General features: G+C 52.5%; 1 protein-coding gene across 1 annotated transcript; it reads left to right on the forward strand.

The window, feature by feature from the left end:
- Positions 1 to 10,773, forward strand: CLN6 (ceroid-lipofuscinosis, neuronal 6, late infantile, variant; the record flags this gene model as incomplete). Its single annotated transcript, XM_015414592.1, has 7 exons — positions 1 to 44; positions 2,000 to 2,114; positions 3,211 to 3,309; positions 6,443 to 6,631; positions 6,872 to 6,927; positions 9,087 to 9,209; positions 10,341 to 10,773. Coding segments are annotated over 7 exons (918 nt in total), but the record flags the coding sequence as incomplete, so codon positions are not given.
- Positions 10,774 to 16,609: the final 5,836 nt, after the last annotated feature.

Consider the following 16,609-nt stretch of genomic DNA (forward strand, 5'->3'; position numbering starts at 1 on the left):
TCGGCGCGGAGGCGCGCGGCGGCCGCGGGCTCCTCGCCGGGCAGGTGAGCAGCAGCAGCGGCGGCGGCGGGCAGGGCGCGCGGATCCAGGTTCGGCCTTCCCCGCTGCCCATCCGTCCCGCAGCCCGCAGACGACCGGCCGGCGGGGAGGGGGCGCAGAGCGACAGGGTAGCCAACCCCAGGGGGTGAAATTCCGGGAGATTTAGGGGGGTGGAGTCCGCAGAGGGCAGAGCTTGGGGGGGGGGAGGGACCGCATCAGGGTACAGAGCCCCCCCCCTCTCCAAAGCTACCGTTTCCTCCGGGGAAGGTGTCAGCTGGGATTCCGGGAGAACTCCAGGCCGCACCGGGAGGCTGGCAAGTCCAGTCGGTGGCGCGTGCTAGCCCTGGAGCCGCGGCTCCTGCGAGTTTGGCGTCTCCCGCGGGGGGGGGGGGCAGCTTCCCTGGAGCAAGGGAAAGCAGCGCCCCCAGCAGCCTGGGCCCCGGAGCACTTCTGCCGCCCGTCAGTGGGCAATGCCGGTCCCCCACAGACATTCAAAGTCCTGGGAGCAATGTTCCCTCTAAGCTGTGGAGTCCTGTGAGCAAAAATTCTACTTTGTGAGCTACTGGCCTTAAAGTTGTGAGCAGGTGATCTGGTTCCTGCATACATTAGTTTGCTCTGGAGCCCTCCTTCCTGAGCTAAGGCAGAAATGTGTGAGCCGGAGGCTAAAAAACAGTGAGCTAGCTCACACTTACTCAGCTTAGAGGGAACACTGCCTGGGAGCATCAGCTTTCTGGGCCGGCCGGAGTCTCTTAGGGGCCTGCCAGCAGCTTTGCTCTGTGGACTTGGCCAAGGAAGCAGACTAAAACCAGGGTCTGGAGCAGTGTTCCCTCGAAGCTGAGTCAGCGCGAGCCAGCTCACAGTGTTTTAGCCTCCGGCTCACACGTTTTCGTCTCAGCTCAGGAAGGATGGGGCTGCAGAGGAACCTAATTGATGCGGCAGCCAAATGGCTCGCTCACAACTTTAATGCCAGGAGCTCACAACAGTAGAAGTTTTGCTCACAGCGTAGAGGGAGCCTTGGTCTGGAGGCACCAGCCCAGAGTGGCACAGCCTTCTCAGAGCTTGGGAGCTTACGCAGGGGTGGTGCTTGGATGGAAGACCCCCCAAGGGAAACAGGGGAGGCTCCCATGCAGAAGAAGGCAACAGTAACCCCCCTCTGCGCTTCTCTTGCCTTGAAAATTCCGTCAGGTTTCCCACGGGGTCACCATGAGTCCGTTGTGACTCGGGGGCACACCTGACCAGCGGCAGCACCTGAAGGACACAATGTACTCCAGCAGAAGCTTCCTGGCACCGCCGGCACTCCCTTCCACAGGAAAGCTGGTGGTGGAATTCATTTGGTTCGTCTCCAAGGTGCCGCTGGACTCCCAAGGAATGCGGATGGTGAGCCAGTTGGCAGCCATGGCTTGCGGCCCGTGTGTGCGCACCCAGGAGTTATTCTCTTCGCTTTGGCTGTGACCCTCCACAGGTTACTAAAAGGTAAAGGTAAAGGTTCTCTTGCTCGAAAGCCAGTCGAGTCCGACTCTAGGGTTGCGGTGCTCATCTCTGTTTCAAAGCCGAAGAGCCAGCGCTGTCCGAAGACGTTTCCGTGGTCATGTGGCCGGCATGACTAAACACCAAGGCGCACGGAACGCTGTTCCCTTCCCACCAAAGTGGTACCTATGTATCTACTTGCAATTTCTTGCTTCCGAACTGCTAGGCTGGCAGGAGCTGGAACTAGAGATGGGAGCTCACTCCGTCATGCGGCACACTCGGGGCTCGAACTGCTGAACTACCGACCTTTCACAGCCTGCAGTTCAGCGGCTTAACCACTTGAGCCACCGTAGCTCCTTCCACAGGCTACTAACCTGTGGCAAATGCCAAAAACGTTCCCTCGGTGGCAGGCATGTCGGGGTGGGGTGGGGGTGAAATGGTATCTTCCTGTTGGTGCAACGCCTGTCGCCCACTTCTGTTTCTCCGTAAACAGGCATGGACCCGCCAAAGAGGAGAGGGACTGCAGGAATTCTCCGTTCCATTTCGACTTGTGGTTTTACTTCACCCTGCAGAATTGGTTGCTGGACTTTGGTCGCCCGATTGCCATGGTGAGTGCCGTCCAGCGTGAAGGCGTGAGGCAGAGGAACAGCTATGGAGAAAGTCGAGGGCTCCGTAGGACTGAGAATTCATTGTAGGACATTAAATTCCAAAATGGCAGCCAATGGTCGAGTTTCCCTGTGGTGGTGGCCAAAACTCACTGCACCTTAAAGGCATTTTTATCACAGCTTTGGTCACTCATGTAATCGGATACGTGTGGTAGATCTACACTTGACACGGGTCTGTGTGCGCATAACGCACACGCGCACATTCATGGAGGAGGGAGAAATGTACGCTGATATTGCTGCAACAAAGTTTGCATGCGGTGGCACCTTTAAGACCAACAAAGTTTAATTCTGGGTATAAGCTTTCGTGTGTGTTATGTAGTAGGACTGAAACTCGATCCTGTTCATCCATGGAACCCACAATTTAACAGTGTGTGTGCCATCTGACAGCAACAGTGGTTCTGTGGATCCTGGAAGTTTCTTGTTTCCCCTGGACATAAGAACATAAGAGATGCCAATGTTGGATCAGGCCAAAGGCCCATCCAGTCCAACACTCTGTATCTCACAGTGGCCAGAAATACCAGTGCCATCAGGAGGTCCACCAGTGGGGCCAGGACACTAGGAGCCCTCCCACTGTTGACCCCCCCAAGCACCAAGATGACAGAGCATCACTTGCCCCAGAGCCCCTATCTATACCTTGTGGCTCATAGCCACTGATGGACCTCTGCTCCATATGCTTATCTAATTCCCTCTTGAAGCCGTCCATGCTTGTAGCTGCCACCACTTCCTGTGGCAGTGAATTCCATGTGTTAATCACTCTTTGGGTAAAGAAGTACTTCCTTCTATCCGTTCTAACCCGACCGCTCAGCAGTTTGATGGAGTGCCCACGAGTTCTTGTCTTGTGAGAAAGGGAGAAAAGTGCCTCTTTCTCTACCTGCTCTTTCCCATGCATAATCTTATAAACCTCAATCATGACATAGAGCAGGGGCCACTGGGGGAATGGGGGAGCGGAAAGATAGCTGTGAATTTTTCCTGCATTGTGCAAGGGTTGGACTAGATGACCCTTGAGGTCCCTGCCAGACTCCGTCTTTCTTTCTTTCAGATCCTGCTTCCGCTAGAATGGTTCCCACTGAACAAGCCGAGCGCTGGAGATTATTTGCACATGGCTTACAATGTTATCACTCCCTTTCTTCTTCTGAAGGTAAAGTTTTGTTGGGTTTTGGGAGGCCCCATTGGAGGCGTAGGCCCCAGAGCGGAGTGGCCGAATCCCCTCCAATACCTTGGCATAGAGATGTGGGCGTGCCACGCTCGATAACTTTCCCTTCCCGGGTTGTGATGAGCCCAACTCCACTTGGGCGACATTAACGGAATGCGCCTCTGAACAAATGTGGGGCAACCTTTGCAGTTGCCTTACATAATATCTGGGCTGACCGCTTGGACGCTATACTGAAGGTCGGCCGCCATCTTTTAAAATCTCTTAAAATGTCTCTAATTATTGGTTTCATCAGCGTTAGCACCTTTTCGTGTTAGAATGCTTCATAAGGTTTTAAAAAGGTAAAGGTTTCCCTTGCTCGAAAGCCAGTCGAGTCCGACTCTGGGGTTGCGGTGCTCATCTCTGTTTCAAAGCCGAAGACCCACGCTGTCTGAAGACATTTACGTGGTCATGTGGCCGGCATGACTAAACACCGAGGCGCACGGAACGCTGTTACCTTCCCACCGAAGTGGTACCTATTTATCTACTTGCAATTTCTTGCTTTAGAACTGCTAGGTTGACCTTTATTAGTAAAGGTAAAGGTTCCCTTGCTCGAAATCAGTCGAGTCCGACTCTAGGGTTGCAGTGCTCATCTCCGTTTCAAAGCCGAAGACCCAGCGCTGTCTGAAGACGTTTCCATGGTCATGTGGCCAGCATGACTAAACACCAAGGCGCACGGAACGCTGGTTTTTTTGTTTTAGGACCAAAATTGTCTATTTGTGTGTTTTATTCTTTCTGCAAGCCGCCCTGAGCCGTCCCTGGCTGGGAGGGAGGGGTAGGAATCCGATAATAAATACATCAATAAAATAAAAATAAATAAACAAATGGCTGGCTCAGCACGTCCTTTAGGGCCCCCCCCCCCGAATGGATTCCATCTTTTGGAGCGGCGCTGGGGGCCGCACTGGCCACGGCTGTGCCCCAGAGATTCTTCTGGGCAAAGCCACAAAAAGCCTGGAAGGGACCCACCACTGCATTAGTTGCCTCTGACAAATCCCACTTTAAACCTCCCCGGCGAGCGAGTTCCTTTGACGTGGGGGTCAGCCACAGTCAGGGAGGTGGGAGTCACTTTAAGCTGAGGAGCCTGAATGGGTGGGGGAAGGTGCTGCAAAAACATTTTAAATAAATAAATATTATTATTATTTATTATATTTATAACCCGTCCTCCCCGCAAGAGGGCTCAGGGCGGCTCACATTGCCTGGCACAGTGTGCCAGGTTCCTATACATCAAACATTTAAAACTTAAAACACTATTAAAACATTTAAGCAATCAGCAATATACAAGTAAAGTGCACTCAGTGATTATTACCCAAGATGGCATAACATGTCATGTAGGCTCAAATGGTTACAGGCTCCTAAGCGTATTGGCTCAAACTTACTACAGCCAGCCTCCACCACAGGTATTAATAGTGGTCGTTGATGGTAATCCTAATTGAAGGCCTGGTGGAGCCTAATTGAAGGCTCCTAATAGAAGGCCTGGTGGAAGAGCTCCGTCTTGCAGGTCCTGTGGAACTGCATAAGATCCCACAAGGCCCTGATCTCCTCCGGGAGCTCGTTCCACCAGTAAGGAGCCACCACTGAGAAGGCCCTGGCTCTAGTAGCCGCGAGCCTGGAATAACCAGTCGATGTTGCGCCCCCGACCGTAGTGCTCTCTGGGGTATATACGGGGAAAGGCGGTCCCTCAGGTATGTTGGACCCTGGCCATATGTGGAAGTGGAAGAAAGACACACACACCCACCCCCTGGAAAAAAGCAAACCAATGAGATTAACTATATGCGAAGAGCAGCCAGGTCTTTCCGAGTGGCCAGGTCCCTGGGAAAAACCACGACCCTCTCTGCATTCCTGTCATGCAGACATAAGACTACCTGCTACCAGATCAGGGGACAGAACCTGGCCCTTACAAAGCAGATGTCCTGCCCTTGAGTCTATGCTTTGGGCATGGGGGAGGAGTCACTGGCGGAACAGGGTGGGTGGGAAGAAGTGGTGGGTTTCCTGCGTCATGCAGGGGTTGGACTAGATGACCCTCGAGGCCCCTTCCGGCTCTGTGTTGTTACGTATAACTATTTTAGTTCATTAACTAACTGTCTTGGGGGCGATTCCCTGTGTTGGGCCTTAGGCCTTGGCCCAGCCGCATTTGAAATATCTTTATTTCTGCAAGCAGAGTCATAAACAGCAAACCTTTGTCCCACAATAAAGCCCTATATGGCTGGGGTCCAACATACCTGAGGGACCACCTTTCCCCACATGTTCCCCTGCGAGCACTACGGTCGGGGACGCAACATCTCCTGAAGATTCCAGGCCCCAAAGAGGCCAGGCTGGCCGCTACCAGGGCCAGAGCTTTTTCAGTGGCGGCTCCTTCCTGGTGGAACGAGCTCCCAGAGGAGATCCGGGCCCTGCGGGACCTGGCGCAGTTCCGCAGGGCCTGTAAGACGGAGCTCTTCCGCCAGGCCTTCTATTAGGAGCTGCCACTATCGTACCATCATTATTAACTAGCCCTGGGAAAGGAAAACGACAGCGCCACGTGGAGCTGATAGCACTGAGTGGAGATACCATCTAAGACACGCCATCTTGATGAAAGTCTTCGTTTTAGATCATCTAGAGCACCTAACATGTTGTAATTTTGTAATAATGGTTTTTATGGTTTTAACTGTTTTATGTGTTGGCGTATGCCTATTTGTAAGCCGCCCTGAGCCTGCATTGCAGGCGGGCGGGCTATACGTTGAAATTATAAATAAATAAATAAATATAAACCTCATCCCCAAGGAAAGCGTGGAAGAATTTAAAGGTTGCAACTGCAATTGTCATGTGATCTGACAACAGCTGCTGGGAATCTTGCCAGATGCAGGCGTGGTTTGTGCATTTGGAAAAAGTAGTGGCACTGGGCAACACAGGAGCTTCCAGGTGTGTGCGTGTCCGGCGGGTTGTCTGGCTTACAAGGACCTTTGCCGGAGAGATCCCAGCTCCCAAGCTGAAGAAGTAATCGAAGGTGCACGATTTATTCCAAGTGCAGATTTGGAGCAGGGCATATCCTGGAGGCGGGGCTCGGTTTCCCTTCTGGGTCCTGAAGCTCTGCTTTCCCTTGCAGCTCATCGAGCGGTCCCCCAAGACCCTCCCCCGGTCCATGGTGTACATCACCATCATCATCTTCGTCATGGGAGCCAGCATTCACCTGGTGGGCGACTCCGTCAATCACCGGCTGATCTTCAGCGGCTATCAGCTCCACCTATCGGTCCGAGAGAACCCCATCATCAAGAGCCTCAAGCCGGAGACGCTGGTAAAGGGAGGCTGCCCGGGTCTCTCCTTCTCTCGGGGCCGTTTCTCTGCCAGCCTGTCCCTCAGGCCCGTAGCTAAAGTGGGGGCATCTTGGGGCCTGGCCCCCTGACTTCCTGCCAAGCCCCCCCCCCCGACTTCCCATCCAGCCCAGGCGCTCCCTTGGGGGTGTGTGCAGCAGGGGTGTATGCTTATTTACGGGCCTACCGTCCCTCCCCGACATTCCCGTCTTGTTCCTTTCCAGATCGATTCTTTTGAACTGCTGTACTACTACGATGAATATCTCGGTCATTCGATGTGGTAAGCCTGGTGCAGGATTCTTCCTCTTGCTACCGTTGGGTTTGGGGCCTTTTTTTAGAGAGGGTACAGACCTGTTTCCCAAGCAGTGTTTTAGCAGGGGGAGACGCAGGCCTGTGTTTGGGAAGATTTGCACAGCTTGGAGAAGACCATAAGAAAATCAGAAGAGCCCGGGCTGGATCAGACCAATGGTCCATCTAGTCCAGCATCCTGTCTCACTCAGTGGCCGGCCAGTTCCTCTGGAGGGCCAACAACAGGGCAGAGAGGTCGAGGTCTTCCCCTGAGAAGAACGTGAGAAGAGAGCCCTGCTGGATCAGACCAGTGAAGGTCCATCTAATCCAGCATCCCGTATCACGCAGTGGCCAACCAGTTCCTCTGGAGGGCCAACAATGGGGCAGAGAGAGACCGAGGACTTCCCCTGATAAGAACATCAGAACAGCCATGCTGGATCAGACCAGGGAGGGTCCATCTAGTCCAGCATCCCGTCTCACACTAACTCAGCTTAGAGGGGACACTGGTCGTATTGCATTAACGCAAGGTAAGGTTCCCAGTAGTCATGTATGGCTGCGAGAGTTGGATTATAAGGAAGGCTGAGCGCTGAAGGATAGATGCATTCGAATTATGGTGCTGGAGAAGACTCTTGAGAGTCCCTTGGACTGCAAGGAGATCAAATCAGTCAATCCTAAAAGAAATCAATACTGACTGTTCCCTGGAAGGCCAGAGAATGAAATTGAAGCTCAAATACTTTGGCCACCAAATGAGAAGGGAGCACTCACTGGAGAAGACCCTGATGCTGGGAAAGATTGAAGGTCAAAGAAGACGGGGACGGCAAAGGATGAGATGGATAGACAGTGTCATAGATGCAACAAACATGAAGCTGAGCAAACTTCAGAGGACGGTGGAAGACCGGAAGGCCTGGCGGGAGCTGGTCCATGGGGTTGCGAAGAGTCGGACTCGACTGTGCGACTGAACAACAACAACACACATTTTTGTCTTCGCTCAGGAAGGAGGGCTCCAGAGCAAACTGATTTATGCAGGAGCCGAATCGCTCGCTCACCACTGTAATGCCAGCTGCTCACAAAGCAGAATTTTTGCTCACAAGACTCCACAGCTTAGAGGGAACATTGACCTATTCATTTTTTAACTTGTTGGTTATATTTGCATGGTGGTCAGGGAAACTGACAAATGTCAGTCAGGGAAATGAAAAATAAAATTTTAGTGGCAACCCTGAAAGGGAAGAGGTGGCCTTTAAAAGGCACTCCCACTGAAGAATCGGTAAGGGGAAAAGAAGCTTGCAGGTTTGGGGTTAATGTTGAAAGTAGCTGATATTACATCTCTTTGACCAATATTTTTACAGTTGAGACTTGTGTAGTTGTAGAGTGGAACCTTACCCGGTGGGGCCTGGAGACCTGGAGACCTCTGGAGCCAGCCACCCTTTTGCTGCTGCCACCACTGCCTCTTCCCCCTGCCCCCGCCGCCACCAAAGGGGGGGAGGCACAGCTTGGCGCCCCATCCAAGGCCCAGCGCTCTAGGCGAATGCCTAGTTCGCCTAGTGGGTGAGCCAGCCCTGTCAATAACCCTTGTTAGATAAACACAGAGCATCTGTGCCGGATGCTTCCCTCTAGCCCTTCAAGTGTTTCTCGTTGGTTTGTTTTTCCAGTGGGCTAAAAGCCAAGATCTCGGAAGCAGATCCGCTTGGCTGCTTTGGGATGGGCTGAGCGCCAAGTATTGGATTTGCTTCACGGCAGGTTTCGGTCGCTGTTGGGTTTTCCCAGTACCAGTGTTACGGACTTCGACAGTCACAGGCTGGCCACACGGTCAAGCGGGCAGACGCAGGCCCCCTTCCCCCACTGAAACTGACCCTCCGTTTGAAATCTTTGTTGCTCAGTCAGCCAGTTGAAGCGCGCAGTCTTCAGCAAGGTTATGATAAAGCTCTGGGATGTGCTTGACAATGCTTGGGGTGGGGGACACACAGGGGGCACCCTGGTAAAAGCCCAGGGGAAGGAGAGAGGGAGATGCTGTACAGGCAGAAACCTGCCCTCGGTCTGATGCCACGTCTCCACACCGTGAGCAGAGAACGCCTCCTTGGACGTACTGCCGCAGCGAGAACTTTGGGGAGTCGTGCGACCCTCTCCTCCCGCTTCTCTGTTTCCTTCCGACAGGTACATCCCCTTCTTCCTCATCCTGTGCATCTATTTTTCCGGCTGCTTCATTCCCAAGAAAGAAGAGCCACAAATCCCGGCCTCCGCGTTGCTCCTGATTGGACCCAGCAGCCTCTATTACTGGTAAGCGACCCCTCTGCTGTGGAGGGCTTGGCTCCCCCGTGGATAGGTGTCAGCTCCCCCAGTTAAAACACTCTCCACAACATTTTTGGCAGTGATGCGTTGTTAGAGGTACGCTTGCTTGCAGGAACTGGTTCTTTGTCAGGACTGAAGGAAGTGCGTGAAATTCAGAGGTTTTAGGTAAAGTCCGATGCACCCCCACACCCTGTGTATACGTCAGCATTCGGCCACTAGTGTTTCTGTGACAACCCTGACAGACCTACGGCGTCTTATCTACTCCATCCTAGCAAAAGAGTCTCCGAGGCCAAATCCCGTGAGAACAGGCTGAGGGGTGCAACTTGAGGAATAATTATGGGCCCAGGGGTCATTTTGTAGAAAAAGAGGTGCAGGAGCTCATTAGCATAACTCATTAGCGTAACTTATTTGCATATGTCACACCTCCTGACATCACCGGAAGTGTGTCAGAAGGCAACACCCACCGCTCAGGCTCCACTGGACTCTTTTGGATTGCTAGCTATTGGGGGGGGGAACGTGCAGATCTGTCCTCACAGAGGAGGGAGAGCTTCTACCTGAATAAAACTTGGTTCTAAAAGTGCCACCGGACTGTTTTGGACCGGGGGGGCAGGGGACTCTGCAACTTACCTGACTGCTTCTTGCTCTGACTGAGGGCTGCTGGGAGCAGGGGGTGGGGCTTATTGCATGTGCCCACCCCCTGGGCTCTTTACTGCCGGAGTTCCACTCCTGTACGCTCCTGCAGGAAATGACCCCTGATTCTTTGTGAGACTGGTGACCCGGAAAGGGGAATGCACTAGATGCTGATCCTGGGGAGTCTGTAAGCCTGTGTACAATGGATTCTGACCTTGGGTCAGTCACAAGTTCTCTCAGAGCTGTTCTCTAATGAGCAGTTCTCGAAAGAGCTCTCTCAGCCCCACCTACCTCACAGGGTGTCTGTTGTGGGGAGGGGAAGGGAAAGGAGTTTGTAAGCTGCTCTGAGACTCCTTTGGGTAGTGAAGGTCGGGGTATAAATCCAATCTCTTATTATTATTATTATTAAGGAGGATGCTGTTGTAATGAGAGAGAAAACACCTTCACGTACCTGCTCTGACCCTCTTGCATCGCTCTTTCCCACTGCAGGTACCTCGTCACCGAAGGTCAAATTTTCATCCTCTTCATCTTCACCTTCTTTGCCATGATGGCACTGGTGATGCACCAGGAGCGGAAGGGCCTGATCCTGGACAGCAACGGCCGCTTCCTCTTCTACTCCTTCATCATCACGCTGGTCTTGATCGCCCTCTGGGTCGGCTGGCTCTGGAACGACCGGACCCTGCGGAAGAAATATCCCGGCATCATCTACATTCCGGAACCGTGGGCCTTCTACACGTTGCATCTGAGTCATTTGCACTCCCCGGTGGAAGAGAACGTTTAGCTTTTGGAAAGACCTTTTTGGGAAGACTCTCAGAGGGAGGGGGCTCGTCCGGGAGGAAGCGTCTTCGCTGCAAAGCCTGTTGTATAGGGTGGGGTTTTATATGGCAGCAGGCGAGACATTATTCCTCCCCCCCCCCCCCCCCCGCCCCCCCCCCACTAGGCATCCCCTTTCCAACTGACCACCACTCCCCCAGGCATTCCCCAGGCATTCCCCACCAGTGGGTAGCCGTGTTGATCTGAAGCAGTCGAACAGTATGAGTCCAGTGGCACCTTGAAGACCAACAAAGTTTTATTCTGGGTATGAGCTTTCAGATTTTTACGTAAAGTCCAGAATAGGATAGACCCTGTGTAATCATTTCATGTTCTGGTGTGTGTGTTTCTTTAAATGTTGAGTGTGACTGCAGTCATGTAAGGAGAGTGATAGAGGGTTGTGTGATGTGATTGGCTGATGACTGAGAGTGTGGGAGGAGAGATGTCTCTGAGGGGATTCTGTGTTCTTGAAGAGACGAGTGTGGGAGAGATGTTAAGAGAGTTCAGCCTGTGTGTCTATATGAGCAAGAGAGTTTAGCCTGTGTGGCCATATGAGCAAGAGAGTTTAGACTGAGTGTCTAAGCCCGTCAGAGTTGAGTTTTGGTGTATGAGAGACTGTGTGTGATGCCAAGCTTTGTCAGTTATATTTTCTTTCTTCAACAGCAGTTCAAAAATACCCAGAAACCTATTTTGTTCTTTTATAAATAAATCATTATTTGTTTAAACTTATCCCAGCAATCAGAACAGTCCTTCCTCAGGGCCACGTAGTCCTCTGAAGCGCCCAGACACTGGGTCATTCTACCAAAATAGAGAGATTTGGAATTTTAATTCCTGGTGGCAGCAGAAATCTACTAAGTTCAAGTACACAGAGTGTATTTTCAAGGAGAAACAGTCTCCCCAATAAGCAAGGACGTCACAGCCTGTTACACTTACTTTTCAGCAGCTCTGTTGATAGCTTTTTGCCACTTCTGAAAACTTCAACAGAAAGTCTTCTTTTTTTTTAGTCCAAGGGTAGGCAGCCCTTCCCTTTGTCCCTCCCCCCCCCTTTGGTTACAAGCTCATACCCAGAATAAAAGTTTGTTGGTCTCAAAGGTGTCACTGGACTCAGACTAGGATCTGGGAAGCCCTGCTTCGAATCCCTGTTTTGCCACTTGGTTTAACCTACCTCACAGGGTTGTTGTGAGGACACCAGGGAGGAGGGGAGAACTATGTCAGCTGCTTTAGGTCCTTATTGGGAAGAGAGAGGCAGGAGGCAAAGGAAATAAACAGAAACAAACCACCGCCCGATCTTTTGCAAGCTTACTTGGAAACAAGTCATGCTGAATTTTAGGCACGCTCTAAGTAAGCTCGCATAGAGACGCAGCCTTGGTTTTCCATGGAGTGTTTGGGTTGTAGGGAGAGTGTTTGCTCCTAGTTTTGTTCCACTGCTGAACTTTAAAAGTTGTCGTTGGCTTGAGCTCTGAGCTTCTGGAGATTCTTTGTGGTTCTTGTCCCTCCAGCCTGGAAGGGAAACTTTTCAATGGGTCAGGCATGTCTGTTAACATCTCAGAAGCCAGAGAAGAGCCCCCACAGACTTCTGTTCTACAGGTGGTGCTTGGTGCTATCGTTCCTATCTCTCCCCCCCACCCCCCCCCACCTTCCCTTTCTCCCGTGTTGGTGACAGGCAGAATAAACTATGCAAGAGAACATCAGAAGAGCCCTGCTGGATGAAACCAAGAGTCCATCTAGTCCAGCCTCCTGTCTCACACAGGGGCCAGCCAGTTCCTCTGGAGGGCCGACAACAGGGCACAGAGGCCAAGGCCTTCCCCTGAGAAGAACATCAGAAGAGCCCTGCTGGGTCAGACTAGTGAGGGTCCCTCTAGTCCAGCCTCCCATCTCACACAGTGGCCAGCCAGTTCCTCTGGAGGGCCAGGAATAGGGCACAGAGGCCGAGGCCTTCCCCTGATAAGAACCTCAGAAGAGCCCTGCTGGATCAGACCAGTGAGGGTCCATCTAGTCCTGTTTCATACAGTGGCCAACCAGTTCTTCTGGAGGTCCAACAACAAGTCATGGAGGCCAAGGCCTTCATAAGAACATCAGAAAAGCCCTGCTAGATTAGACCAGGGGACCTTCTAGTCCAGCATTCCGCCTCACACAGGGGCCAAACAGTTCCTCTGGATGGCCAACAATAGGGCATAGAAAACCGAGGCCTTCCCTCTGATAAGAACATCAGAAGAGCCCTGCTGGTTCAGACCAGTGAAGGTCCCTCTAGTCCAGCATCCTGTCTGACACAGGGGCCAACCAGTTCCTCTGGAGGGCCAACAACAGGGCAGAGAGGCCGAGGCCTTCCCCTGAGAAGAACCTCAGAAGAGCCCTGCTGGTTAAGACTAGTGAGGGTCTATCTAGTCCAGCATCCTGTCTCACACAGGGGCCAACTAGTTCCTCTGGACGGCCAACAACGGGCCATAGAGGCTGAGGTCTCTCCCTGGTGTTGCCTCCCAGCTCTGGGATTCAGAGGCTTAGTGCCTCTGAATGTGGAGGTTCCCCTCAGTTAGCATGGCTAGTAGTCATTGATGGACTTACCCTCCATGCAAAGATGGGCTTCTTTGGCCTAGTTTGAAGCTTGGTGCAGATTTTTACGTAAAGTCCAGAATCGATAGGCCCTGTCACACATACTTTTCAGCCACTCTGTTGATAGCTTTTTGCCACTTTGAATACACACACACACACCCCAGATGTCAAGGGCTTTTGCCACTGCGTGACACAGAGTGTTGGATTGAATGGGCCATTGGCCTGATCCAACATTGGCTTCTCTTATGTTCTTATGGATAAACATGTGGAGCAGAGGTCCATCAGTGGCTCTTAGCCACAAGGTATAGATAAGGAACTCCCGGTCTGAGGCAAGAAATGCTCTGTATTCTTGGTGCTTGGGGGGGGCAACAGTGGGAGGGCTTCTAGTGTCCTGGCCCCACTGCTGGACCTCCTGATGGCCCCTGGTATTTTTGCCCACTGTGTGACAGAGTGTTGGACTGGATAGGCCACTGGCCTGATCCAACAGTGGCTTCTCTGATGTTCTTACGTTCTTCTCTAAAGGCATTGATTTAGCTCCTGCAAACACGTTCTTTGCACATTAGACAACGTGTGCCATGGAGTTAGCATCCTCTTCCACTGAAACCTCTGTTTGCACATGATCGATACTTTTAGCGGAAAAGGAAAAGCATAGACTGTTAAGCGTGCACAGAGCTCATTCATAAGATCCGAGCCATAGTTGCTTTTTCATCCAAGCAGCAGCCCCGTAACTCCATGAGTAAACAACAGAGACAGCCGCAGTAAATGGAGGAAGAGCAGGAAGGGTGTGGCTCAGTGGTGGAGCATCTGCTTGGCACGCAGAAGGTCCCAGGTTCAATCCCCGACATCTCCAGTTAAAAGGACCAGGCAGGAGGTGATGGGAAAGACCTCCACCTGAGACCCTGGAGAACTGTAGAGAGGGTCTGTGGCTCAGTGGCAGAGCATCTGCTTGGCATTCAGGAGGTCCCAGGTTCAATCCCCGTCATCTCCAGTTAAAAGGACCAGGCAGGAGGTGATGGGAAAGACCTTTCTCTGCCTGAGATCCTGGAGAGCTGTAAAGAGGGGCTGTGGCTCAGTGGCAGAGCCTCTGCTTGGCACGCAGGAGGTCCCAGGCTCGATCCCCGGCATCTCCACTTGAAAATACCAGGCGGTAAGTGATGTGAGAGACCTCCTAGTTTGGTGTCGTGGTTAGGAGCGCGTACTCTAATCTGGGAGAACCGTGTTGGATTCCCCCACTCCTCCACGTGCAGCTGCCGGTGTGACCTTGGGTCAGGCACAAGTTCTCTCAGGAGCAGTTGTCGAAAGAGCTCTCTCAGTCCCCCCTACCTTGCAGGGTGCCTGTTGTGGGGAAAGGAGGGAAAGGGAGAGGAGACTAAGCCACTCTGAGACTCCCAAGTAAATCCAATCTCTTCTTTGTGCTGAGACCCTGGAGAGCCGCTGCTTGTCTGAGTAGGCAATACTGACCTTGATGGACGGAGAAGGCAGCTCCATGGCTGACAGACCTTCCTGTCATTTCTGACTGAGACCCTCCTCTCAAAAGAGAGCTGCAGTCATGAGCCGTGGCCGGCTGCGGGCCAGAAAAGCATCATTTCTACAAGCTGGGGAAAAGAAGGGCTCCCTTGCTCCGTGGCTGGTCTTCTTTCGGTTTGCCAGAGTCCGTCCAGTGCTTTCGGCCTTCCTTCTCTCAGAATACTCAGGTAGAAAACAGTTCACTCAAAAGGGAGGGAAAGGGCATTTCTTTGGGGGGGGGGGATAACTGGATTTCCTTCCCTCCCCAGACACACATAGAATTCCTTCACCGACTGCTACCTCACCCGGCCTTTGTACATCGTGTGCCTTTCCCGAGTGTGAGCCAAACCCTTCAAATAAAAGTTGGCTGAAAAAATGTCGCTCTGGCCTGGAACGTTTCCTTGTCAATGTAGGCAGCCCCTGCTGGCGCAAGCCGTCTCTTCCCTGCTCCATGTAGCAGAACTTGGTGGCCTACTCATAGCTTAAAAGGTAAAGGTTCCCTTGCTCGAAAGCCAGTCGAATCCGACCCTAGGGTTGCGGTGCTCATCTCCGTTTCAAAGCCGAAGGGCCAGCGCTGTCCGAAGACGTTTCCGTGGTCATGTGGCCGGCATGACTAAACACCAAGGCGCATGGAACGCTATTACCTTCCCACCGAAGCGGTACCTATTTATCTACTTGCAATTTCTCGCTTTCGAACTGCTAGGCTGGCAGGAGCTGGAACTAGAGACGGGAGCTCACTCCGTCATGTGGCACAATTGGGTCTCGAACTGCTGAACTACCGACCTTCCACAGCCTGCAGTTCAGCGTCTTAACCACTTGAGTTGGTGGAATCCCACAATATAGCTTCTTTTGTCAAAAAGTAGGATTTGCTGTTGAGCAGCAACTGACTCCTGGCGACTCCGCCCTTGGGGCATTCCAAGCAAGAGAGGGACAGAGGTGGGTTGCCCTTGTCTGCCTCTGCGTAGCAACCCTGGACTTCCTTGGTGGTCTCCCACCCGAGTCTTGAGAGGCCAACGCTGCCCAGCTCCAAAGTCCTGACAAGCCCAGGGTAAGCCGAGCTGTTCAAGCTGCTGCTACTGATTTATTTCACTCGACCGTCAACGTGGGTTTGAATCCCAACAGGTACAGACCGTTCCTCGTGGCTAAATCCAGAGGGGGGGCATATGGAGAAGCAGCCCCTGAACGCTAGAGGTTCCTCGGGCCTAGTCAGGAAATGGGGGCTGGTGGGATGAATACTTTGAGTCTGACGTCCTTGCCAGCGGCAGGGACGCACAAGATACCCTTTTTTAGTTTACTGCCTTTGTACTACGTTTTAACCTTAGTTATACATAATCAGGGGTCATTTCGTAGAAAAAGAGGTGCAGGAGCTCATTAGCATAACTCATTAGTATAACTTATTTGCATAGGCCACACCCTCTGACATCACCGGAAGTGTGTCAGAAGGCAACACCCACTGCTCAGGGTCCACTGGACTCTTTTGGATTGCTAGCTATTGGGGGGTGGGGTGAACGTGCAGATCTGTCCTCGCAGAGGAGGGAGAGCTTGTACCTGAATAAAACTTGGTCTTAAAGGTGCCACGGGACTGTTTTGGCCCGGGGGGGGGGGGGCTCTGCAACTTACCTGGCTGCTTCTTGCTCTGACTGAGGGCTGCTGGGAGCAGGGGGCGGGGCTTGTTGCATGTGCCCCGCCCCCTGGGCTCCTTACTGCCGGAGCTCCACTCCCTGTGCGCTCCTGCAGGAAATGACCCCTGTCATAATACAGAAATACTAGAAGCACGTAAGTGTAGCAGGGCAGATTTGACACAAGGAAGCTTAGCAGAACAAGGCATGTAAGGACAGACTCGGGCTTGACGAGGAACAAAAGGTAAATAGGGGTTTTCAAGCCAGAACGGC

Source organism: Gekko japonicus, unplaced genomic scaffold (genome assembly GCF_001447785.1).
Source record: "Gekko japonicus isolate JY-2015 unplaced genomic scaffold, Gekko_japonicus_V1.1 scaffold698, whole genome shotgun sequence".
NCBI classification, from domain to species: Eukaryota; Metazoa; Chordata; class Lepidosauria; order Squamata; family Gekkonidae; genus Gekko; species Gekko japonicus.